Raw genomic sequence first — 27,883 nt, forward strand, 5'->3', positions numbered from 1 at the left:
GATGGATGAGAGAATAACGATTTTTAGTAACTTCAATCCTATTTTAAAAATAATTTATTATTCATAGGAATTTCTTGATAGTGCTGAGACGCTCACTTTGCGATAGATAAAATCCACCAACGATGAGGTTTATTTGGAGGACTTTGAGGAACCTGAAGTGCATGATAGGTTAGGTTAGGTTAGGCTAGCCAAGTCTAAGACAAGACACTCGTTGGCCCTAAGACCCATTGTAATACTTGCAAATAATTTGCATTCCCTAATTAAGTTGCTTAAACTACTTACACATTTTTAAGAAGGTAACTGGTCCCTCCAGTGAGACATCTTGCAAATTTCCCAGGTCTTCAAAGAAATAATCGCCAAGATATTTGGCACGGCTTCTTTGAAGTGATGCTGATGGTTTTTTAGGTATTTTGCTTGAAATTTTTTGAAATTTGAATAGGTGTAGCCAAGGAGCACCGAAAGTTTTGCTGGCTCCTAAAACACTCAGGCTAAAAAGCCCATTGTATTTAAAGCTCTGGAAACAGGATAGATAGTCAAGGAGGAAAGCAGAAAAGTATCAGCGAAAGAGATAGAAAAGAATAGAGACAGAGGCAAAGGTGAAAGGTGTGAGAAATTTCCAGGTTATTTGGTAAATCTGAAAATATCCCCCAGTTTGAGATGACGAATTTTACTCGTTCCTATGACATCGGAACCTGGTCCTGGCAAATGCAGGGTACTTACAGAAAAAATGCTCAGTGCTATCCGTTTCCTCTAAGCAAGGCAGGCACGTCGGGTCCTCAATGATTCCAATGGTGGTCATGTGCTGACCCCATGGGTTTTGCCCTATAGTAATACCGACCATCAACCGAACGTCTTCTCTTCTATGTTTTAGAAGGAAGTCTGACAGTTTTCGGTTCGGGCTTGTCTCAAAATACTTTGCAGTTCTGCAGTGTTCTAGTTCTGCATAATCGCTAATCCAATTCATGATTCCCGCGGAACTGATTCCGATTATTGGCTCTGGCCCTTGTGAAGGAGCCGCTGATCCACGGTTGGCCAATTCATCGGCAATTTCGTTACCTTGAACACCGGAGTGTCTTGGAACCCATATGTGTAAGTACAAGCCTGTGCTACAGAATTAAACTCCTTCTTACATTTTTGAGCAATCTTTGAGGTTTGGCTCGCGTTCTCCAGGGCCTTCAGTGCAGCCTGACTATCACTGAAAACTCCAATCTGTTTCCCGAACCATCTCCTCTCGATTATCCATTCGGCTACGTTTAGGATGGGAAACATTTCCGTTTGGAAAACAGTTGCCGTTTCTTCCATAGCATAGAGATACTTATTTCTATCGTTTAAGTACCATTCGGCTCCAGACCCTATTTCATTCTTGGACCCATCGGTAAAAAAAATATCAAAAACCAAAAACAGTGGATACTGCTCAGATAGGAACTTAACGATTTCTCTGTGTCCCGAAGTTCCGTCTTCGTGCCAGGGACCATATTTATGGAGTCTACAGATTGCTTTTATTGCTTCCTGTTGTATCTTAAGATCCAAGGGGAGTAAATCAAGTATAGCATTTAGAGCATCACCGGAGGTTGTACTCATGGCACCCATAATGCATAAACATACGCTTCTTTGCAGCCTGTATAGTTCTCGGAGCGTGGACTTGACCATGCTTCATCGCCACCAGACCACAGAGGCGTAAATGATGATTGGTATGATAAGTGCTGTGTATATCCATAGGACTACAGCAGGTTTCAGATCCCAGGTTTTACCAAAGGCTCTGCGGCATTGCTAAAAAATCCGCAATGCGCGATTCACCTTCAGTGAAACGTGTGTGTCCTAAGTCAGCTTCTTATCCAAGATTACTCCTAGATATTTAACTTGATTGGGAAGACCAAATGTCACACCTTTCAGTGTTGGAAGACTAAGTCCATCCAATTTCCGTTTTCTCGTGAACAAGACTTTAGTGATTTTGTTCGGATTGACGGAATGAAAGCTCTTTTGCTTAATGTTCGGGGGTTACAATTCCTCTTGAGATTATTCTTAATGAATCTTTATCCACGTGCACTTTCTTACTGCAATTGCTTAAGTCATATTTGACGGGCAGACGGTGCGTGGTAAAATCGATGGAGTTTTATCAAGCCTCTTTGTAGCTACTTCTGGTGGCCCCAACGGGCATCTTAGGGTCACTTCTTTTTGTGATTTGTATCAATGAGACAAGCAAATGTTTTACTTTTTCTAATTGCTTGCCCTTTGTGGATGATTTAAGGCCGGCGGGCCAATTAGATGTCCTAAATTCAGTAGTTTTCGCGAAGCGTTGTAGGATGAGAAAAAAAACAATTAGCCAAATGAAGTTTTGGGGATAGTTTAATATACATATATTTGAACTAAAAAAAAAAATTTCTACAATCTCCAACAATATATTGTAAGCCGAGTTATCAATAGATTCCCAGAGCGCCTTGCCACTGAAGTATCCAACTTCTGTACAAGATACAACTTGCAATTTTCATCTGAAAACAAAAAAAAAAAGATTATTAATTTTGATGTAATTATCTTCGATGTGAACTAAGAAAATTGGGAGAAACACGTAAAATTCGAATTTTTGGGGAAGGTAGAAAAAAAAAGTGGTTTTTCAAAAAAAAAAAAACTTCAACTGGATAAAAAAGTCGCTTAAAAAAAGTTTTTGGATGTTTTTTTTAGTTCACATAGAAGAGAAAACAATACTGAAGATAACGCATTTTGAATGAAATGGATAGCTCGTTTAGTTTTTTTGCAATCGTGTACATAAATTAGGTAAAATCGTGAAAATGAAAAGCCGAGAAAATGGGCGGAGCACTACAACAATAAGCGCACGGTTGCTCGACGCCGCATTACGCTCGGCTCTGTAGCTCTGCAAATACTTGGAATTTAACTCTGAAAATTTGTGTCTCATGTTCTTGAATATCTAAGCTATTGATTTCAGGAAAAAAAATCGATTTTTTTGACCTTTTAATTGGCCCGCCGGCCTTAAAACTTTTCTCATCTGTTAAGGACTCAATAGCTGGCTAGAAGCTTCAACTCGTCTTGAACAATCTTCGTCGTTGGTGCATGAGGTCGCGTCTGTCTTTGAATATTAAAAAATATTTTCATTTCACATTCTTGAGGCGTCAGTGCATTTCTGACACTAATAATGCACTACAAAGTGTAGCAGAGTTGAAGGATCTTGGAGTATTATTCGATAGAAAGTTTTCTTTCAGTGGTCACATTAATTTTATTCTTTCAAAATCGTATTAGATTCTAGGCTTCATTCGTCGCAATACATCTCAATTTTCTGATCCGTGTACTTATGAACAGCTATTGACGATCTCACTTAGAGTACGCGGGTATCATTTGGAGACCTTATGGCGAACTTTCGATTAATAGAATAGAGCTCGTTAAAAAAAGTTTAGATATCATATAAGCTTTAACTAAACATATCCGGAGAGATTACAGATTATTACAGAAATCAATGGCTATTTTTTAGACTTGGACAAATCCTATTATTCGGAAGGGATCAACAAAGTAGAACGAGACTATGTCGAAAAATAAAGAAGGTTTACCCCAAACAATTAAGAAGTTTGAATTTTTGCACGACCTTTTCAAACGACCCCCCGTACAAGTGTACATGCATATGTTTGAATGTACATAGTAAGTAAAAGACATAAAACACACACGCACCCGCATCCGCCTTCCGCGATCGGTGTCTGCCGTTTCTGTAAAAAAGTGATTTATGTGAAATCATCACACCCAGACGCCTCGCGTAAGTTACTTGATTTAAAATGTGCAAATGAAGTTCAAAATGAATTACCATTCATTTCACAGTTCAAAAGGCACACAATAATATTTCAAATTTCTCTTCATATACACAAACATACACATAGTTTATACGCAAGTACAGGCGAGTGGCCTGAAGTACGCACATTTTTCAATAACTTCAAATGCAAAATTTGCTCCTTCTCATAGCTTTGCATGGTCAGTAATTTCTCAGGCATATTCTTATCCTTAAACTAAGTACCTGCAACATTTGGTAGCGAAACACTTGTCATTTACAATTTATGGTGATTTATGCCTTGCCATAATTTGTATGGAATAGCATAACAAAGCAAGTATTGGAAAAACAGCAAAAGGAGTAAAGGTACGGATATGCCTAATAAGATTAATTGGCTGCACTTTACATTTTCTCTGTCATACATCATTTCATTATTGGAAATTGTTGCTACAGACGTTGTGGTTCGCAGTTAGAAATACGAGGCAATGTGTATGTCTGGAACTTTCCGTGTATCTTTTATGAGTAATAAATAAAACAGCAGACAGAAAAATGTTGCAAGATTGCAACATTGCACATCTTCAAGTGCATAACGGTATAATGGCATGCGCGGCACGAATAGTTTTTAGTCAACTGAATATAGAGAGTGGGAGAACCGAGGATGGAGGCAGTGTTACCTGAGTTTCTGGGTGACCTCGTTTAACGATTTATGTATCAGCGCTCGATAGCTCGTAAGGTTTGTTAGGGGTATTTCTCCTAGCAAGATCCTATGGATCTACACAGCTATGATAAGACCTATTATCACCTATGCATCAGTGGCCTGTATGAGTAGACTGTCACTCATGAGAATCAGGAGGACCTTATCGAGACTACAACGCACTGTGGCCATGGTTGCACCGAAACCCTTCCGACCACTTCAGACCCGGCATTAGATGCTCTTGTTAGCCTACCACCAGTACATGTTTTCGTCCAAGGAGAGGCCTTGAAGACCATCTGCAGGCAGAACCATAATGGGAATTAGTACGACCTCTGTCTGGCATTGGACAACAGAGCAAGCATGGGCTTCAATCCACCGATACTCTCCATTGCCATTGAAGTCGTACTTGAAGAGAGATAAAGTGTGCGCTGCCAGAGGCTCAATTGTGGCCAAACTCTGAAAATGAGGCCGACAAGCACTGTTTACGCATTTTCACGGATGGACCCAGGGCCGAGCATGGTTCCGGCTCTGGTGTCTACGTGGAATCCAGCAGCGTACGCTTCTGTGTTTCAAGCGGAACTTTGTTGTGGAAAACAGGTGGAGAGGCAGATCTGTATTTATCTGCAGCGACAGCGAAGCTGCGCTCATGGCCTTGGATAGCTCTCCAACCACTTCAAGGCTAGTTGAGACTTGTATATCCCGGCTAAACTATGTCGTTAGACATAATACCCTGGTACTAACATGGGTTCCGGGACATGTGGATATCGCGGGTGACGAGACCTCTGAATCTTTAGCTGGGATGGGCTCTGAGGCTAACTTCTTTGACCCTGAGCCTGTTCTGCCACTCCCTACTGCAGACAGCAAAGCCATGGTTAGCAAACGGGTTACTTCAACCCACAAGCGAGCTTGGCAGGCTAAGAGCGGCTGCAGACGACAAATGGTATGACGTTACCTGGCATGTCTGACCGACTATCGCAGATCCTCCTGTCATTAAGCAGAAAGGCCTATTGGCAGCTGGTTGGACTGGGCGAAGCACGTGGAAAAGGTAGGCATCTCAGACAGTGCACTTTGTCCAGCATGGGGAGAGGAGGACGAGACGGTGGACCACTTTCTGTGCATCTGCCCGGCCTTCGCTCGAATCAGGCTTGAGGTCTTTGGCACTGATGTGTTTGAAAAGAGTTGCTCTTATGTGGAAAAACTTCTTTATCCGGCGCGTTGGTACATTCTTTGAGCTTCGGGATGAGCCCTTACTGAAATGATTGCTTTGCGTCCACTAGTGTGGTGTCGCTAGTCAGCTTCTCAGAAATGTGAAACTTTGGAATGAAATACTCACAATACATTAATTGCACAGTGGACACTTTCAAGTTACCGTTTCATAAGGCTGTTTAGAGATGCAGCGATCTGCTCCTTAAAGGAAATGATAAGCAAAAGCGGAACTTGCTGGATACTTCGAAGTAGGAAGGAAGTTACGCGGAATTCGCGTAAACAGCTACAAATATCAGTGACGGCAGAGGTCGCCCAGTTTTAAGCTAATGTAAAAACTGAGAGTTTCTCAGCCATCTTTGATTTCGGTAAAAATGTTCTTGAAATTCTTTTCAATTTCATATGGATCAGTTAAAGCAGGATCTTAAAAACTCCATTAGTTTAAAATATGTGCACCTAGAACCTTCAAACTTTCATTATACTCTTTGTCTTAGGCTGCAAATACTCCTCTGTCTTCCATGGCCCTTTACAGCTGTTGAAAGTATTTGGCAGCGTTGTGTTTTTCCAATGAAAAGCCACTGCAAGCTAGCATTTCCAGCTAAAGTGCCATATAACAGATGCAAAGTGATTTTTCATTTATTTATTTTCCTCTTTACAATAACAACATACATATGCACACTTCCTCCCTTTGGACAGAGTATATACAATACATGCAATTCGTACCGACATCATCCAGCTGCCTTTTGTTTTTTTCTTTTTGTGTAAATCGTCTCTACTAAAATATTTTTCATAGAATTTTCTTTTTGTGCTTTCTTCAAATTCGCAAACGTCAGTAGTGCTTTGGAATCATGGATATCAATTTAGGCAAGTCATATCTCAAGGAGATTGTATGCACACGCCGACCTACGAATGTGTGCGCGTATACACCTACAGACGAACTCGGTTGCTGGAAGTAGGTTATGCCGCATTTTCACCCATAACCTTTGTACTCTTTAGTCAAATTCCAGATAACTGAGTGTGACTCTTTGGCATTTTTGAGCTGCTGTTTAGTAAAGGACTCAACTGTATCATTTTCTACTAAGTGTATCGGTATTTTTATAGAGTAAAGGCAAAAGGTGATAGCAGCAGCTAGTTTGAGGTTTCAACATTTGACACTCGTCAGAAATATTGTATAGCTGTATATCTTACTCTTGTTGCTGCGCTATTAATGATTGTTAAGAGTTCTTTGTTTCCCGTTAATGGTTTATTGAATATGACACTGATGAACTTTGGAGAGGAACTTAGTGAGGTGATGGAAAAGCTTGTAACAGGAAGGTACAAATTCTTTAGTAGCTGAGAGCTTTTGTCTACATTTGGATTTTCTTATTGTTCTTCTTAAGTTACCAGTCGTCGAATCTTAGCCAGTTGCCTCTTGTCATTGCTACTTTGCGATCTGATTTCGTTGTTGCACCATGAGTGCCAAATTAAAGAATTTTTCTCCAGAACTTATCTTCTTCTATACTATAAAGATGAATGTCTGTACGTTGTCCGCGCATCACTACGAAACGACAACACCAAATGACGTAAAAATTTGTATACATTCATATTTTCACCCCATGAAGGTTATAGGCATGATTCAATAATAAAAGGTTTGCTCAGTAAGCAGCTTTCTCATTTCCTCTTGACAAATCGGCTCCCTTAGCAAGACACTGGGTTGCTAACTCCAGAAATTTTTCGCAAAAGCGGAAGGAAAGTAAACTTTGTTGGAAAAACATTTCGTTTTCAAAAGGGTGTGCAAGCACTTCCTCGGTATGTGAATAACCAAAACGATATGGAAAACATACTGTCATACAGCTTAAATCATAAAGTATCTTTTTAGGACAATGAACGTGAAGGATGGACGTTTTGACTATTTGAGTCCGATGCCTTTCAAATACAGGTTGGGAAAGTACTTACTAGGCTACTTTAAAGATGCATAAGGTACCAACAAGAGCTAATTTAGCAATATGTAACTAATCACAGCCTCCTGATGGCAAATGGTTTCTTATGAGGAGTTTTTCATTGCAGAAATACACTCGGAGGTGTGCCATTGCCTGTCGAGGAGCCTTCGCTATTACAAACAACATTTTCTATCATTTGGAGTTTCATGCCCGGAGTAGTTTGTCAAGTAGTTAGAAATGTAAGAATAATCTCGACTTGGGGGTCAAAACTCCAAACTTACGTGGGTATAGCATAGTAAAGCAAGGCGTGAGTATGTTCCCAGCTTCTTGTTAGTCAACTAAATTTATCATGAGTTCGATTCTTCTCTGAAAGGCTTTCATTAAGGCCATAATGCTTAGGTAAAATTATAGCGTCATATTAGCAAAACTTCCCAACTTCCTGATCAGTTTCCAATTTAAAAATTAATTCACAAAATATAATCTGGGTTTAACTTAATAACCTTTGGCCATTTCTACTTGTACCATTTATAATTTAAGTAAACACAAAACATTTTTTGCTACCATTTTTACCAAAAAGGTATTTAATTTTTCCATTTTCTTCGTCCTTCTTAAATGCGACCTTTTGTAAGGGAGTGTCAAAACTCTAATGTCACTTGTCAACCTTTAATAATTGAATCATGGGTTATAGGCATGTTTTTATGATGGAACTCCCTTCCCACAGCCCCCAGGCCGCGCCACCACTCTCATTCGTCACTAATAATCGAGTATTTGCCTAAATTTAATCTAAAAAATCTTAGTTTTTCCTATTTCCCACTATTTATAGCACACTCTAGACTTCATAATCCGCATAAGCTGTTCAACTATGACCCAAATGCAAAGTTCAAAAACGGTTTGAGATAGAAAATTACAATAATAAAAATAATTTTGCTTGATATATTTCTGATTGGTTGTTTTGATTTTATTCAACGAGGCATAGCAACGGATGCCGGGTATTGTAATATTATTGTTATTAATAAAAAATTATTTTCTATGAAATTATTGTTTGTAATTTTTTTTTATATATACATATCCTAAATCCATCAAAACTACTCCTACGCGAGCGGGGCTGCGGGTTAAAGCTAGTTTTACGTAAATCGCATACATCAGTGACATTTAAAGCTTTATGGCGTAACTTAAAACCTGAATTTACATGGAAAGTTTAGGTCTGAATGTATTCAATTGACCTTGAAATGCATAATTACTATTGTATTTTACTAGTGCCAGAAAAATCAGCAATAATTCTCCAGCTCGAAATTTTATTAGCACATTTGGTTATATTAGCGAAATAGAGAATATGCGCTCTAAGTATTCCTATTGTATTTGTCCTTTGAAAATATTAGATTCATACAATTAAATTTGCTTAAACGAGACGGTTGGATATTTTATACCTTTGACACTCTATTTCGCTAATATTGGCTATGGGTCCAGAGTTAGGCTCCATCATAAAATTCATCTGGTCTGGAAATTAAAAGTTTTTATCGCTGGCCGATAAAATGGAATGCAAATGCAATGCAATTGCACAAATAGAAAAATTGGATGGTGAAAACTATGCAGTTTAGTCTATCCAAATGAAAAGTTAATTGTTGACATTTGAAACATTCGAATATTGAAACGTGGTTGAAATATTATGTTGTAGCAGCATCCGTAAAGAGGCTCATTGAGCACATTCATCAAATGCTACACCTCGTGTGTTATGGGCATATGGATGGAGAAGGTTGATTGTACGAATGGTGGGCATGCGCTAGTCAGAAACCGCGGATTTGAGTCCGAAGTTTCGGGATTCCTAGAGCGTCCCTAGCTTATGTAAAATGCATAACCCATGCTTCCTAGCCAGATTGTAACGACGCTTTCACCTATGATGTCCTCACAGACAATATTTGGTATTGCGTTAAAGGCTGATGTTTTCCTGCGAGTATCACGAAATGTTCTCAAGAGCCTTCTGGTCATCCGACGACCAAGCTGCTTTCTGTTCTGCGGGTGCAGAAATAAATAAACATCTGTTCCTACAACTAAGCAATTGGTACCCTGGACTCACTTAAGGTGCGTTAAAAACTCCTCGAGAAATGTCTGACTTCCATCTCGATTGCATCCAATTATTTGGATATCAAGCCCTACTGGGTACCAATGACATGAAACATTCTCTACTGAATGCGCTTGAGCCAGCGAAGCAATGCATCGACCGATCTTTCGAATATATCACATCTTCTACTCCAAATGAGCCAGATCAATCGATTAGGCAAACTTTTATGCAACCTTATAAAATCAATTAACTGAAGTATCTGAACTTTTCCTGTTGATTTATTTCAAGAAAATTTGGTATTTCTTCCAAAACTTCGGCAATGAAGCACATTTTTGGCTGCATGAAGCTGGTCAAAAAGCTGAGTTATTGGGCAGCAAAAAATCCTGCTCTATAGAAGGGGAGGATGTTAACCCTTGATACTCCGCTTTTTGAAAATCGAAACTGGCCGGTATAGACGTAGAGAGCCATATACGGTTACTTAGTCGCACAGACTCGACACAGAATCTTTTCTAATAACTCATTATTGCTATTTTAATAAGAGCATGGGCCCTTCTGCCCTAAGCAAACTTATTCTGTTTGTTTTTTGTTTCTAGACTAGAGAAAGTCGCGCTATATTGATGGATTGCAATTTATAATATCAATTTCGTCCCGTCCCCAATTGATCCCGACGACCGCTGAATCTATAAATTATCAGCCAGATGAGAAACTTGAAATGATTGGCCGACTACTCATACCCACATTAAAGATTATAAGCCCCATCTATGTTTACGATAGTTCCTTCTGAACAAAATTTCAAAAGAAGGTAACGGTATAGGGTTAAATAGTTAGTCCGCTTCAATCGCTGGTATGAAATATGATTCAGCTGAACACCAAAATACAAAAGCATCAACAAACCATTCGGTCACCGTTCCTTGCGACGCATCGTGCACGCTCGTCCCAATAGAGCTAACTCGTTCTCGTCGTAAGATAGCGACCTTCGGTCGAGCTAATTTTTCTGGCGCATCCTGAAATAATTCCTTTTTGGAATAATACTTATGTTTTTAAGAAATTTACTATATGTAATGATTTCCCATTTATCATCTTTAAATATTTAAAAATCTAATTCTAAAAATTCGGTAAAATTTGTATAACAAACAATTAAAAAGTAAACTGGTGGTCTTGCACAAAAAAACTTTAACGGCAAACACAGCTGAGTTGTAGACCGAAAAGCCTTTGCAATTTTTCATCCTGTGCGAAAATATTCCGTTTATCGTTGTCCAGGATTGATTCAATGCGATCGTATATTACGCCATGTACGCCCTGCTGCTTGTACCAATCAACGGAAGCGCGATCACGTATCTCGTCGTCCCACAACATAACCCACTTATGTTGATGGTTGGCCAAAGCCACTGCGTCTGGATGAGTTTTGAAAATACTCGCTGCCGGCACAATGCCATTCAAATCAAATGCCTGTGCGGTACTCACAGCCGGATGTAGACAATGTGTGCGTGGGTCCAAATACCCAGGCAAAATTTTCGACACCAATAAGAATACTGGGTACATATTTTGCTTGAAGCGAAGCATAATGCAGATGTCCGCGTCAAAAGAACTAAAACAGCAAACGCGCCCCCAACTGGCTTCCTTCACCACCTGCAGTATAGCATCGACGAAGTCGTTCTTATCGATGGTCTGTATACTCTCCACGCCGCCTTTGTAGAACGCTTGCGGCCACTTGATGTCCATGTTACAACCAAGAAATCTGTTTGTCTTAGCGAAGAACTCTTTCAGCGTTGGAAAGAGACGCTCATTCTCGTCACATAAGCTGCTAGGCGCAGCATATTCCACGATTTCATCATTTACGATTTGATAAGTTTTCAAATGCTGCAGCTCCTCATAAGTAAAGTCCTTGATTGCTTTCAATGAAAGGTCATCTTTGGTAATCGGGGCTTCCAACTTCGTACATGTAAGTACATCAAAGTCATGAAAGATGATAGGCACCATATCTCTAGTAAGCATAACATCGAATTCGACCATGTCTGCGCCTGCTTTGAAAGCTCCATTCATAGAAAGCAACGTATTCTCGGTAATTGGCGCTGGGTTGTTCGCAATGAAACTACGTCCCATGCCGCGATGTCCAATGTCCAATCCTTTCCAACGGTTCGGCCAATACTGCAAGAAGGTTGTGTTCAATTGCACCTTCCACTCGGGCATAGCATTCACAACCAAGTAATTGATTTGTAACTTAGCCACTTCCAAACCATTCGAGATTCCATTAAAACTTACTGTAAATTGACCCTCACTGGTATTCAATGCCTCAGGCGAAATATATTGCTGGCCCAGAAACTGTACGCAACCAGTCGACTCATTCGACAAATTCAACTTCATCAAGTAGCCCACCAGCGCTTTGTCCACCGTTATTACTTGAAACAACAATGTATCGTTTTTGAACACTACTCCCAAATCGGGTTGATCTTTCATTTGGCTGCCACCATATAGCATACTGGAGTATTGAACATAAGCACGCGCAGATGGCAGAAGGGGCAGCATGAATTCCGGATGAACAGGTTCCAATTTGATACGCACTTCCTCGTCCGACAGCAATGGAAAGTTCTCTTTGAACTCCAATGCATGGAATAATTTGAAGAGCACCACATGTCCTGTATTTAGCCAAGCTTTACGCACTTTCGGTTTATTGGGGCACATGCAGCCAAACCTATCGACACATTTATCTTCCGTGCATTGCAACATGATTTCCCGCGCGCGCTCGTGCGCCTCCCAACGTCGCACTTGTACAGCACGCGTCGCTTTGTCCACGGCGGCGATAAAGTAGCGATAACGTATTAACTTCTGAGGCGACAACTCAACCACAACAGACCATTCGTTATAATCATCTTCGGAGCGCTTTAAGAGTGGCGCCAACTGTATATCCCAGACGCCAAGCGCCTCTTGATTGCCCATCACACCGACAACTTCATGGAGCGCTATGCGGATCCCAGACAAATTCACCATAAAATTTACACTCGCTGCAGGTTCGGCAGTCATTGTTGAAGTTGTTTGGAATTTCATTAAATTAACCAACAACGACCGATGATTTTTAGCGAAATGTACACAAGAATTTAGAAACAAATTTTTAAAATTTCCACGGCATGTTAATTTACGGCATACAAATTTTGACAACGCAGGCATGTTTGGAAAGACGATCGGTCATACAAAAATTGACTTTCAAACAAAAAATTGAAAAAAACAAGAAAATGTATTTATTTTGAGTTTAAATACAGGCAAGTTATTTTTTCTTTAAGCCTTTCGTACCGAATACTTCGCATATGTTGCAGACTTATAAGTTTTAAGGCCACCAGAATTTAATAAAATTATACTGCTGTTGCCGACTGAGTTGGTGCGTGACTACTATTCGGAAGCGCAAAGGTTCGAATCTACGTGTATGAAACATCAAATTATAGAAAACGTTTTTTCTAGCAGACGCTCCTCGGCAGGCAATGGCAAACCTCCGAGTGTATTTCTGTCACGAAAAAAGTCTTCATAAAAAACATCGAAACGCATACCACAAATAGGAGAAGGAGCTCGGCGGAAGGCAGCTCGAAACGATTGCATGCTCGAATCAAATGCTTCTTATTCATATTGACCATAACGGTATTAATTGCAGTCCTCAGAGAAGAAATTGTAAAGGGTCCGCCATATAACTTTACGGAATTAAAAATGCTGTAAAAAAGAAACTACTCAATATTTTTCCAAACTGTTTTTTTATTTTGAAGTACAATCCTTCCGGTTAATGATGGAACACAACTTCATTCATATGGCTGCCTCGGCTAGCCATGCACCATCCCATACGATCGGTCCAATTTTTCAACACATTTTCGATTGTATGCGGCTGTATTTCAGCTATGACATCGCGTATGTTGGTCTTCAGTGCATCAATTGTTGCTGGTTTTTTGGCATAACACTGGTCTTTGACGGCACCCCAAAGAAAATAATCCAACGGCGTCAAATCGCAGCTCGAGGCGGCCAAACGATATCAGAATTTCGGCTGATAATGCGATCTTCGAAGACAGTGCGCAAAAGATTGATCGTAGCATCTTGTTGGAACCAAATGACACCAATATCCTCCTCTTCAATTGGTCGCTCACGCGTTGGTTTGTCAATAAGCAACCCAGTTTCTTTTACTTTTTTCGCAAAGTAACGCACATACGCTTCATTCGGTGCTTTTCTTTTTCCCGTTGCCGTACGTAATTTTCGTACACATTCTGCAACATTACCATGATTTTCAAAGTAATGTCGCAATATTTCCCAGCGTTCTTTGAGCGTATACACAACCATTTTCGTTCAGCGGAAGAATAAAACTAATTTTCTGTCAAATCAGATGACAGCTAAGTGTTACCATTCTTCAAATAATACCTAGTTCAAATCCGTAACGATAGATGGCGGGCCCTGTATTATGAAGATACTTATTGGTTTCACGTTCAAGTACGTCCCATACGTAGTAATCCAGGGGATTAAGATATGGGAAGTTAGGCGGCTATAATGTTTTGAGTTGGTGCCGCGCTCAACTACGCCCCGGGCGAACTTAATAAAATTACAGATTTTTAAATCGGTGCGATCTGCACCTATAGCGACATGTCTCTTCATTTCTTGAGTTAGGCTGTAGTTCTCTCTGCGATATCTTCCTTTTTCTCTTCCCGCTTTCGAAGGAAAGATAAATATTTGATTCGGCATTCCATGTTCCCGTATGGGGTACTATCTGAGGGCAATGCCCTAATTGTGCGCAAGTACAGGGTTAACTAAGAACAAAAACTATTTGTGGGGAATGTAATATTCTTTTGTATAAATTAGTCCAAACAAGATAACAAATAATTACTCAAAATATATAGCAATTAAAAAAATTATTACAATTTTTTGCTCCTCTAACCACTTGAAACCTTTACCTAAGCCAAGACGACCCCACGTTTAGCGTTTAATTTCACTGAGTATGGCATCCACGTATTTATTCCTATCCATGTGATGTAAACATTTTTCACCGCCTGTATACAACTCTTGTGGCCATTTCACTTCGATGTTGAAGCCCAGCATCCTGTTGGCTTTTGTGAAGAAATCTTGCAAAATGGGAAAAGGCGGCCCATGTTCTTCACAATCGGTAGCGTAGGTCAAACTTGTTATCGGCACGCAGACAATAACAACAAGACAATATTGGCTGCCGGACGATTCTGAATTTGATGAAAATTTATGCAAAAATCATGGCACCATATACTTTGGAAGCATCTCATCAAATTTCACCATATCTGCACCAACTTTGAATGCTTGCTGGATTGAGCTGACGGTATTCTCTGTCACATTTACCGGATTGTGTTGTACAAAGCCACGTCCCATGCCACGATGCCCAAAGTACAATCCCTACCAGCTCAAAGGCCAATATTGCATGCAAGTTGTGGTCAACTGCACCTGGCAGTCAGGCATTTGATTACACTTCTCGAAAAGCTTTTCGATTGACTGTGCCTTATTTTCCACCTAAAAAAAAAGATGCGTTGCAAAAATTGAAACGATGTATATCTATTACATACAAATTCCATACAGATATGGACTAGTAAATAGAGCTAATACTGGCTTTAATATTTCACGAAACATAGGTATGCAGCCCTATTAAGATTAAAGCACGTGGACTTCTCGAAATCGGTAGCCGCTATCGATAACATTGACTATTATTGGTACTACTGGCACTGGCTAAGCAAAGCTGCTATCGTCGTTGAGTTCAAGCGGCAACTCTTCTATCGACAAGGAAGTTTTTTAAATATAGCTGCATTGATTTAGATATTACATATAAAAATTACGTGCGCAGAACAATTTGAAGCTCCTGTGGCTGAGTTAAAAAAACCCCTTTCCTAGCAAAGCGTTCTCAAAAGAAAACGTCTCCAGTTAATTTTAAACAGCAATGGGAAACAATCAGCAATAAATTGAATGCCCTTGGGCCACCATTAAGAGACAGCGATGCAGCATAAATTTTTTTATTATAAAATTAAATTACAAATTCTTCTCGTATGGCGAATGTTTCAAATTAGAGAATCATGCGCTGAACCTGTATAAAAAACATCAAAATTCCGTATTCGGAATTTCGTATTAATGTTTCTGATCGCAAAACTCTTAAAGAAATTTTTATGCTTTAAAATGTAGAGTAAAAGTTGGCCTGTTCTTACAATCATACCATTTAACTAATAAAATCCTTTTCGATTGTAGTCTAGATAAATGCTGATCTTGTTTCTTGGCAGCCAAAATTTTAATGTGCATTCCATAAAAACATCCAACAATACCAGGAAAATCTATTCTTAAAAAAATACTATCTGACTTCTGTTTTTTTCTGCATTTGTGATATTAAATTTGTTTGTTAGAGAGCATAAGAAGCATCGAATGTTTCTGGGCTAAGCTATTGATTATCTGGCTGAAATAGCCCAGGAGGAAATTGTTTCCAACACTTGTCGGATAAGGAAGTAGCCTGTCACAAAAATCGCAATGTAGCTGACAATTTTATAATTGTTAAGTCGAAAATCGACTTGCAATCTGAGATAAAATAAAATGTTAGCCAACTGTAATATAAAAAATCCAAAATGCAAAATGAGCAGCACTTATTCACAAATTAGAATTTTAGCATTTACTTGTTATCTGGTAAATTTAGGATAACCGATCTTTGTTTTTCAATTTCCCTTTGAATTTTGAACTAAGCACTGCAGTCTTTATCACTTGAAACTGAATCCAAAAGAATATAAATTTTTGTACAAAGCTTACAACTTAAATATTTTAAATTGAAAACTAATGTCAGACTTATCGTTTCGTTAAACTTATCGATAAATTGTCGACGTCGCACAGCGCTTCGAATCCACACAATCAATGGACAAACATAGAAAGGGTGATCGGAATTTGTTGAAACTCTATTCATGAAATGATTACCTCACACTAATTTCTAAAATGAAATCGGTTTTTCCTAACCGGTTACCAATTTTGGAAAAAAACAGAGCTTTAGGCATAATTGTTGACATTTATAAAAAGTCTACAGAAAATAGCAAATAAAATAACAAAATGCTTAGGAGTCGCTGTTGGGAGGGAGGCACTACTTTTTTTTCGATAATCATGCTGCGATCAGCGTCGTATTGCAGCTCTCTTCTGGTTGACTCCTGTAAGGAGGAACTCAAACGTCTCGAACTTGCAGGAAATATTTCCCTTATCTAGGTTCCTGGGCACAGGAATATAAAGGGAAATGAAATTGCCGATGAGCTTGTCAGGAACGGGTCAACAGAAGTGGTTTCAGCTGTTCCCTTCTCAGACATCGGTGTCCCCTTGACCGTTGTTAAAGGGAAACTGCACAATTTCTTTCTCAAAAAAGCGCAAGACAGATGGAGATGGATGGATTGACAGATGTCTCATCGTGTGCTATCTCCAAAACAGTATGACCTCAATACGATAAAAACAGAACGTTTAAGGTGATGGGAATTCCGCGCCAATCAATTTCCAAACTCATTGCGGTGTTCACTGGTCACTGGGTGATTGGAACTCATGCGGAGGAACTTGGACTTCCGTACAACCCCTATTGCAGAAGCTGTGGGGATCCTGCAGCGATAGAGACTGTTGAGCACTTGCTCTGCACATGTCCGGCCCTGGCTGCTAGGCGCTTGAGATTCCCTTAGCGTGCCCTTTGGGGACGGCTTGAGGAAATTCTCCAGCCTAGATCCCTTTTCTCAATGGACTTGGATGGCTGTAGTAAATTTTTTCGTAGGTAGTAGTCCACATTATGGCATTAAAACGGCTACTTTGAAGTCTACCTGTGATACTCTCGCCATTTAATCTATCTACGTACCTAACAAAGTTTTCTTAAAATTAAAAAAATAAAACGAAAATAATTTTATTTTTGTTTTTTGTGTTTGTTTTTATTAACTATTCTCATAGGTTTTTATTTGTTTTCCACAAGACTTTTAGCAATAGAGAAAAATTGTACATCAAAGATTTATCCAGACGAGTAATCTCTGAAGCTTTCTGAAAACTCTACTTAAACCTATTCCGTTTGATACCCATATTGTGACACATATGATTTTCAATTAACTTATGAGTTAAGTGAAATTTGACTTTTCTAACAGATGACAACCCTCTTTCAAAACCTAAAGTACCTATATTCCAAAGGCTTTTTCCTTACATCTTGTTAAGGGGGTAGTATGGTTAATTCGGTGTAAAACAAGCATATTTTTCGAAATTTTTTTTTGTCGACACAGTTGATTTATTCAAAATTTTAAAATTACTTCATTATAAAGTCATATTTAAAGAATATTGTGTGAAATTTTCATTGATTTTTATGAATAAATGAGTTGTTGGCAGCGAATCTTCGCGGACGTCTCATAAAAAAGTTTTATTGCGGTGTCCCTCAGAACTCATTACTGGATCAACTAAAATCAAAAAACCAAATTGATTTCATCAGCTAATAAAGTTTCGCAGGTAACAACGTCGAATTTTTTTTTTTTTTTTTTTAATTTTTTAAAGCGCTTTGAAGTCAAAACACCGATTTTTCATAAAAAAAACTTGAAAACTTTGTTGTTTTAAAATACGACAAAATTTAAAAAAAAAAAAACTCGACGTCATTACCTCGTGAATAAAGTAAAGAAACAAAAAAACCAAATTTGAAAAGAATCGGTGCAGTAGATATGAATCTACAGTGGACACCGACCGTAAAAAAGGCAAGTGTGAGAAAAACGCGTTTAAAGATTTTCGGCAGCGTGAAATCCGGTTGGAGAGGTAGATACTTAATCCTTTGTGTCTTTGTCAATTTTACTCTAATGCACTTCAAACTTTCACACAATAATCTTAAGATGTTATAGAATAATTTAAAAAAAAAAAAAAAAAAAATGAAAAAAAAAAAAATACCATACTACCCCCTTAAGGATACAAATGCATTTGCAACGAATTTTTTACCACACTACTTTGATATGCAAAGCGTGAAAGTCAAATGATGTGTACAATTCATATTAATTTGAGGAGATGTATAAAGCTTAGGGTCTATTTTATTACAAAATAGGTTAGAAACTTTTCTTAATTGGAGTTTTAGTTTTATAATGATAGCAAAAATCCGAGTTCCAAGACTATTGACTTTTTGCATTTTTGTCCATGTCTGTAGGTCGTGTCAACTTATTAAGCCTATTCAGTGTCGATTCTTCTACAGAAAATAGCAAAACTTTGCTAAGATACGCAATGACATTCGAAACATGTTGAGTATACAGGATAGTCTGTATAATGTTTTTTTTTTTATATTTTATTTTATGCTATTCTCACAGTGAAAGCTCTCACCGCTCCTTTCGCTGGAAATTTTGACAGAAAGTTAGCATTTCTTGAACGAAATGTATTGCAAAACTGCCACATCTGCGTACCGGAAAATCCGCAAGTGATCGTCGAGAAGCTAACGCATTGGCAGATCGAATCGAAAGATACTGAAAATACGAAATAATGTATAAATAGAAATAAAATATTTTTATTGTTGCATTGCCAATTTCGATTACCAATTTCATTGTGTACACATTCCATAAAGGTGAGTGCACATTGAACGTTTGCAAGCTGTGTACAAGTAGTAATTTATCACAAACAGCTAAGAATCACTGCATTTTCATTCAATTGTGTATTTTTCATGCTATTTGCATATACTCATATATATACATGCCCTGAATTCCATTTAATGCATCCCCATTCAAGCACTTATTGAATACCGTTGACGTAGTGTGCACGGCCATTTCATTTAATATTCACCACAAATACTCTCAATTGACATATCAAACAATTTCAATAACTTTCAGCGAATAAAAGCAGTTGGTAAAATTTTAATGCAGTCATTTATAATGCCATTTATTTTCTGCTGTCAACTTAAATCAACTGCTGCTATTGCAGTTATTCCGCAATTCATATCTCAAGAGCATTGTCATCACTGTCACCTACTTTTACTATTGCAATGCTGCGCATAATAGGTGGTGAATTTTCATGAAACTACTGAAGTGCAGGAAAATATCAAAGATAAATTATTTGCTTACCAGTATTCTTATATGAATATATTATATGAGTATTATGGAGTATGAATGGTAGAAAAAGGTTAGACACTTCTTGAATATGCTTGCAATCAATTGTTGTTGTCGCCTTCCTTGCAAGGACATTTTTTTAATGCATCTCATTTCGGTCATAACTCGATTTGCAACTGGCGCAAAAGTAACCTTGCGATGTTTTTTGGCTGTAATTTAAAAACAAAATGAAAAACTTTGATTCTTCTTGTGGATTATTTTTATTTGGTCTTTTAATTCTTTTTACATCAAGTTGAGAATATGATGTCATATCAATGGCCGCCGCCATAATTGATTGCCATTTGAGCCCTTTTTATGGCATTTTCCATCACTTTGGCCAAAACTTCCCGCGATAGGTCCTCACATTTTTGACGGATAGTGTCTTTAAGAGCTGCAAGAGTCTGAGGCTTGTTGACATAAACCCGCGACTTCAAAAAGCCCCACAAAAAGTAGTCTGGAGCGGTCAAATCAGGCGATCTTGCTGGCCAGTGCCAATCGCCAAAACGGGAGATTAGGCGCCCGGGAAATGCATCCTTCAGCATATCGGTTGTGGCACGTGCAGTGTGTGCCGTTGCACCGTCCTGTTGGAACCACGTGTTTTCCAATCCCAATTCATCAAGTTGCGGCAAAAAGAACTCGTTGATCATTGCTCTGTAGCGCTCACCATTCACAGTAACCGTTTGGCCCGCGGCGTCTTCGGAGAAAAAAGGTCCGATGACTCCTCCAGCGATAACAGCACACCATACAGTGACTTTGAGCGGGTGTAATGGCTCTTCGTGGGTTACACGCGGATTTTCAGTACCCCAGAAGCGTAAATTTTGCTTATTTACGTACCCGCTAAGATGGAAATGGGCCTCATCACTCATGATTATTTTTGATGAAAAATCATCTTCCTCTTGGTGGTGATTAAGGATGGCTTGAGCGTATGTTAGACGCGATTGGCGGCCAGCAACTAATAGCTGATGCACCGTCTGGACTTTGTACGGAAACATCTTCAAATCTTGTACCAAAATTCGCTGTAAAGACCGTCGACTGATATTCATTTGCGTGGCACGTCGTCTGGTCGATGTCGACGGCGCTTCCATGACATCCTCGGCTACAGCAGCAATATTCTCTGCAGAACGGCTACTCCGGGGTCTGCCACGCTTGGCAGCATCTCGTGTTGTGCCAGTCTCTTCGAGGCGAGCGGCTAAACGTCGCAATGTTCCACCAGTAGGCGTTGGACGGCGAGGAAATCTGCAACGAAATTCACGTTGTGCCAAAGTCACCGACCGATTATTGGTCAAATAAATAGTCAGCAATATTCCGCGTTCTGGAGCAGTGTAGCGTAACATTGTTTATTAACGTGTATTTCGCATGTGTTTACTACACAAAATTTCAAAACAGAACTGACATTAGGGGCCAATCGCAAAATTTATAGCATTTTCTGATAGGAGGATTACTTTAGCGCCACCTTTTATATACAATTAATTGGGCAAGTCTTACTGCGTTTTTTGACGCTACCAGACACCGTTTGCAAATGACGATAATGACTATTCGCCCCTCTTTTGCGCGTTAATGTGAAATCTTCTCCGATTTTGACGAAATTCGGTTTGCCCATTGACTTTGCCTAGAAAAATAAAAATCTGAAAGATGGGCACACAGCCAAACCCACTACCCAGTGTTAATTTACGAAGCCGACCGCAGACCACCTTTTCAAAAGAGAACAATTCACATAACTCTCAAAGCGCAAGAAGAGCGACACCTCGGCTGGCAACTTAGAGCCTAGACAGATGGTGGCGTTAAACGGGATTAACAACTCATGCGAATTGGGGGAATTTAGGGGAATTTTCGATGGCAACATTGCCGAAAAATAACAGTTCATATCTATTGTGAATGAAAAATAATCAAACTTTTAAACAGAAGAACGAAAGCGCCAGCTTTGAAATGCTAGCTTGCACTAACAATTTTTGTTTTTTGCGGCTGAGGCGGTTTAAAATGCCTAATGCATCATCAAAGCGGCCGCCGCAGTAGTAGAATATTCGAGGACTAAAATACTCCCCCTCCTTTGAAACCGTCGCCCACTCTGGAACCGTTTTCGCATTACTGCAGAGTGGCGTTCCACCTTCTTCATTACAAAGGTCTATGCCTATGTGCCTGTGTCCAGTTCCCGCTTTTTTTATACGGAAAGATCTTTCCGCGAAATCACTGATGATCTCCCTCCCACCTTTCCTCGCTCCATAGCATCTTGTCGATTACATTTTCAGTGGTTATTTGACCGACTACATTCTCCAGCGTTCGACGTTCTTGGTCCCAAAATCATTTGGATTGCATAAACGACGTCTTTTATAAGCCTAGCCGTCCATCTGACGCGTGTTTCGTTAATCCAACGGTCTTGCCACAGCCTTAGCCTTCCTTTCTTTAACGCGCCGCAGGTTTGTTAACTCTTTCGTTACTTACATCGTCAATTGATCGAAAAAGATCATCAAAAATGTATAGTCCATATTGGTAAACCTCAAAGTCCAGTCTGTGAGAGGTAACGGATTTTAAATTGAAATAAAACAATTTAAATTGAAATAATAAGAACTGCAACAATTCAAATTGATTGGGCAATCTTTATTATTTTTGTGTAGAGCTATTCATGACAATCATTTTTTAAAGATAATCCTTTTCAATTGTTGACCGCAACTGCGCCGTAATTCGGCTCTCTATAAACACCAATTCTGAATGACTCGGTGGCTGAGCTCGGTCGGTATCTCGAGAATAACTTTGGTAATGTTAGCTTCCAATGTTCCAATCGAATTTGGTTTATCCACAGATCATTTCGACTTTACATACCCCCACAAATAAATGTCCAAAGGTGTGATATCATACTCCACCAAGGTCAATATGCTGGTCCGCGACGAGAGATAAATTGCTCACCAAAACGGCTACGAACTAAATCTATTACTTCACGGGGTGTATGGAGAGAAGCGCTGTCTTGTTGGGCCCAAATGTTGTGGCGATCAAGAACTTTAATTTCCGCTATCAAAAAGTCGTTTATCATGGCGCAATATCGTTCGCCAGTCACTGTCAAATTGTCACCAACCTCGTCTTTGAAGAAATATGGGCCGATGATTCCTCCAGCCTATAGCCCGTACCTAACGTTTATTTTCAAAGGATGTACTGGCTGTTCTTAAATGGCTTTGGGCTGCTCTTCAGCCAAAGTACGGAAAATTCGTTTATTGACGTAGCCATTAAACCCAAAATGGACCTGATCGGTGAGCAGCATATGTTGGCATGAGGGCGCGATGGACTCTTTTCACAGAGCTTCGATTTTCGTAATACGTTTGTACGATTTGTAAACGTTGTTTAGGCTTAAGTCTTTTCATGATGAAATGTCAATGAATACTGAAAAAAATTACCTATTTAGTTTCACAGTCGTCATGCGTGATCTGTCAGAAAACCCCTATTGGAAAAAGTACCTCTAATCTGATCAACCTTTATATGTATAAATCTATCTCGATTCCTTTATGTTGTTACATAGTCCCACCGATAAAAGTTATCCCAAATCGAAAATGGATGATTAATTCTGAGCCACCTGAGGAAAAAACATTTTTAATGTATCTTGTTTCAATTGAATTCCGAATGTCATCTAGTTTTTTGATTTATTCGGATCTGGGAAATCTGAGATACAATTTTCAACCTTTAAAGAAACAAATCTGAATAAATTTACTGCAGTTCAGCTCTAATATTGTACACTTTTCTCTGCACGGCTTTCTTTTGGATGTAAAAATGTTTGAATTAGTCGGACTTTGCATACCTTTTGCTATGGATTATAATCCTGCCAATGAAAAAGTGAAGCGTTCTGTGTTGAATTTTCGTTAATTATAACAATTTGGTACCTTTTTTACCTTTGTATTTGCGTGTTTTGCTGATTTTTTTTTTTTTTTTCAAAAACTGAATTACTTACATACATAAATCCATTTCTTCTATAACCCCAACCACCATCGAGTAAATGAGAAAGCATAAACATTTTCTCTCAAGAGAATAAGGAACATTTGGCGCAAGTTATTATTGCCTTACAACAAATACATAATTCACTACACAGCCTCTACAGTAAATTCACATTACTTAGTATACTCTCGATTGTTGAATTTACCGGTATCTTCTTTTGGTTCGCCGAACATTGCAATTGGAAGAACGCTGGCAAATCGTCTTCGAGTTCGAAAGCGCTTTGCTTATTCGATGGCAGCCATAGATCCAAACGATCGTAGATTACACCAGTTGGACCTTGTGCTTTGAACCAAGCAATCGATTCGGTATCCTTGAGCGTATCACCCCACAGGAACACTTTTTTCCCCTGTTTTGCCGCTACCTCAATCCAGCTCGGATTGCTTTTTATGTGCACCGCATTCGGCACAATGCCCGCCAAATCAAAAGCTTGCGCGTTATTCACTGTATCGTAGATCGAATCGGAACGGGGATCTGCGTACACGCCCAGTACGGTCGAGGAGAGGAACATAACCGGATAGAGGTTTTGCTTGAAGCGCAGCAATGTACAAATATCAGCATCAAAACTTGTGAAGAAACTCAAGCGGCCACAACCATGACGTAACATTACATCCAGTATACGATCGACATAAGTGTTCTTATCGATTGTCTGTACGCTCTCCAATGTACCAGTCAATAGCAACTGTGGCCATTTGATTTCAATATCGAAACCCACCGACTTGTTCACCTTGGTGAGGAAATCTTCGAAGAGCGGAAAGAGGCGTTGATCCTCCTGTTCTACATTGTTGTGTGCTGGATATTCGATTATCTTATTTCCTACCACCTGATAGGTCTTCAAATTCTTCAACTGTTCATACGTGACATCCTTAATGAGCACTTTGGTGAGGTCATCTTTGCTGGTGGGTGTTTTGGGGTCCATGCACACGTAGATGTAGTAGTCATGATAGATAACCGGCACCAAATCGCTTGTAAGCATCACATCGAATTCAACAAAATCGGCACCCAATGCTGCCGAAGCTTTCATAGAAGCTACGGTGTTCTCAATAATTGCTGGTGCATTAGTCGCCTGCTGGAGACTCTTACCCAAGCCACGATGACCCGCATCTAGTGCCGTCCAATTGCTACGCCAATAATCCACAAAAGAAGTATGGAAATCGACTGTGGAATTAGGCAGCGGTTTTATCACTAAATATTCCACCTTCAAACTGCCAATGGCATTTAACCACACAGGTGACAAAAGATTTATTGTGAAGCTGCCTTCAGTGCCCTGCAAATGATCCGGATATATGTATTGATAACCCACCAGCCGCACCAGCTCATTGCCGTTTTGCGTCGCATACAACTTCAGCAGATACGCCACTTTATCCAGTTGCGATACCGTCGAATGGAATATTAGAATGTCATTGGATTTGTAGGGTACACCAAACTCGGGCTGCGTGCGCAGATAACTATCACCGTACACCATGCGCACATACTCCGTGTGTGCCTTAGACGAGGGCAGAATGGCAGACAAGCGACGCGGCTCCACCGGTTGCAACTTCAAGCGCAGCTCCTCATTTCCCGCACGCGACTCATTCACATTCAAGGGGTTACGCAATAGTTTAAACTGCACAATATTACCCGCATTAAGCCAGCCACGCTGCAGTTCCTTTTGCTTTGGATCAATCCAGCCACAGACGTCAGTGCGATTGCCAGACACGGTGCCCACGCGAAAGTTACGCGCGTTGATGTGCGTTTCCCAACGGCGTACATTCACCACACCCGTCTCATTGTCGATAGCAGCAATGAAGTAGCGATAGTTGACGGTCGTATTTACAGGCAATGCTACGCTGGCGGTCCACACCTTGTGATCCTGTGTACGATTTAGCAATATCGCCTTATCGGCGCGCCATGCACCCAACTGCTTGATATCGCCAACCATAGCGATAACCTCGTAACTGGCAATCGGCTGGTCGCTGAGCGAAACCGTGAAGTTAAAAGGGATCAGCGAGTTGCGCTTAAGTGGTACGAAGCGACGTGCTGTATAGTACTTCTCATAGTAGGAGGAGTCGCACTGTGCGGCGCGTGGCAAACCGGCGAAAATGCTAAGTACCGCGCAAAGCGCGAACAGCTTAGTTAGCGAGAACATTGCGTTGAAGTTTCTACTGGAAGAGCTCACTCACGTATCGAAGCTGCCAATAGGCAACTTTCAGAAGCTTACAATACTCTTAACGCGCAGCGCTGCAGAATATCCTTTGATGAGCTTTCTGTTTTATACGGAATATGCTAATGATCGCTCAGCAAACTGATCACTTAATCGCGCACTGTTTGCGGATTCACTACAATTTTATTCATTTTTCAGCGTAAAATAATAAGTTTTCTGCTAAATAGCTAAATGCTTATCGTAGTAGATTAGTTAAGCTGGCTTATCGTGTGGAAAGTTAATATGTTCTCGATGATCTATAAATCATTCTGGTTAAATACAAAATGGCTTTGTACAATCGGCAACAAAACATCATAAATATTTATTAATAAGACACATTAATAAACACTAGAAATGTTTGCACTTTTCATAATTTAGGGTTGAAGAGTTAAAGATTTTTGGAGACTATCAAATGGTAATCACAAGTAACCACTGAGAGCAATTTTTTTATTTTTTTCCTTATTTAATTAATATTATTTTTTATTGTTTCTTTTCAATGCTTATCACTTGCGCGATTTTGCAGCGTTTCGTCGTACCCGTTGAGCGTCAAAAAATGCACTGATCGCTTTCAAGCTTCCCACATGCATGAAACTATCTAGCAACAACCCACTACCAGCAGTAGCCAATCCACCAACAATGTACAGCTTATCAGCGCGAAAATTCTAAAACAAAAGCAATAGTTTTATTCAAAAAAGTGAATTCCAGTGAGTTTCAGTGCGCCATCAACCATCGAGCAATTGACCGCCAAAAGACCGCATTCAACAGGAATTAGTATAAATAAGTAGACGTCAGCTCATGCCCATTTCAATACCAATAAACATACAATATCATGTTTGCATTCCCATTACTGTATACACCTGTGTGTGCGCTAATCGCCGTTAATGCGCATATCAGTTTTGTAAAAAAGTTCAATGTCAACCTTCAACCATTCCGCACTCTATTTAACCCAAAATTCTAATAAAACTTGAGTACAGTGGCCAACATAAATGACTAGGCGGCTTAGAAATAACTGTCCCATTATTTCACAATAGAAATTTTGCTTAACAGAGAAACGATATTTGCTTGCTATTTCGTTCACCCAGCACTTGCCTGTAATTCTCAACAACACGCAATTGATGGCGCTTAAAATTTTCTTTAAAATACTAAATTCGCCACAACATTTGGCGCCATAGATCCCCAAACCATAACAGAACCGTCACGCTTACCGAACCAGTCTTATTTCTAGGATTTAGCTCTTTATTATTTTTACTCCATAGTTTTGCGTAATTTTGATATAATTAAAGCCGAAAAAATTGCATTGACAGAATTTTCATTACACTTTTGTTGGCTTTTTGTGAATTCACATATCGCTTCTTTCGTATTTTACGGCAATAATATCCTACATATACAGGGTGGCGCAAAATTAAACATCCTTTTTTTTCTAATAATTCATTTTTAAATAAAAAAATTAGTTTTTTTCGAAATAAAAAAATTAGTTTTTCTGATAGAAATCTTTATTTTGAGCTTTACGATGGCACCACCTTGTAGAAGGCGACTAATGGTATGAAAATTACAGCCTATTCCAAATTTATGTTCGGTTTTTATTTTGGGATCACTTTTCGTTGGACCTTTCTGTTCTATATGATCAGCTAGGCCTTATTAGGTCGTAAGTCTTTGGGTAACCAGAGCGCCTTTTTTCAATTAAGTAAGCTATTTTATAATTCTTTTATCATTTTTTTAACGGTGGCAGAGCTTTTTAAACGATTTTTCCGATTTCCCGCGCTGATTTATAACCTTTGTGAAATTTTGTAATAACTTCCTTCACATCAGTTGAAATTTCACTCGTTTTTGGGGCATTTAGAATCCTATGTCACGAATGGAGGTAGATGCTGGCCTATAAGAAATAGTCCACTTCATTCCACGAAACTTCCAACAAATGGCAAGTGTTTACAACAATACAATCGGCTTGATGAAACCGAGACTTATGGGAACCAAACAAAAGCTAGCAAGACTAGGACACAATTTTACTCACTAGACAAAAATTTACT

The 27,883-nt window shown here is 39.4% G+C and overlaps 2 protein-coding genes across 2 annotated transcripts; both read right to left on the reverse strand.

Moving 5' to 3' along the window:
• Positions 1–10,713: 10,713 nt before the first annotated feature.
• LOC128868631 (putative glycerophosphocholine phosphodiesterase GPCPD1 homolog 2) lies at positions 10,714–12,812 on the reverse strand. The gene has a single exon (XM_054110931.1). The coding sequence runs from the start codon at positions 12,804–12,806 to the stop codon at positions 10,815–10,817; it is 1,992 nt and encodes a 663-aa protein (XP_053966906.1). The 5' UTR covers positions 12,807–12,812; the 3' UTR covers positions 10,714–10,814.
• Positions 12,813–23,695: 10,883 nt separating this feature from the next.
• LOC128868632 (glycerophosphocholine phosphodiesterase GPCPD1-like) lies at positions 23,696–26,429 on the reverse strand. The gene has a single exon (XM_054110933.1). The coding sequence runs from the start codon at positions 25,800–25,802 to the stop codon at positions 23,775–23,777; it is 2,028 nt and encodes a 675-aa protein (XP_053966908.1). The 5' UTR covers positions 25,803–26,429; the 3' UTR covers positions 23,696–23,774.
• Positions 26,430–27,883: the final 1,454 nt, after the last annotated feature.

The sequence above is a fragment of the Anastrepha ludens genome, chromosome 6 (genome assembly GCF_028408465.1).
Source record: "Anastrepha ludens isolate Willacy chromosome 6, idAnaLude1.1, whole genome shotgun sequence".
NCBI lineage: Eukaryota > Metazoa > Arthropoda > Insecta > Diptera > Tephritidae > Anastrepha > Anastrepha ludens.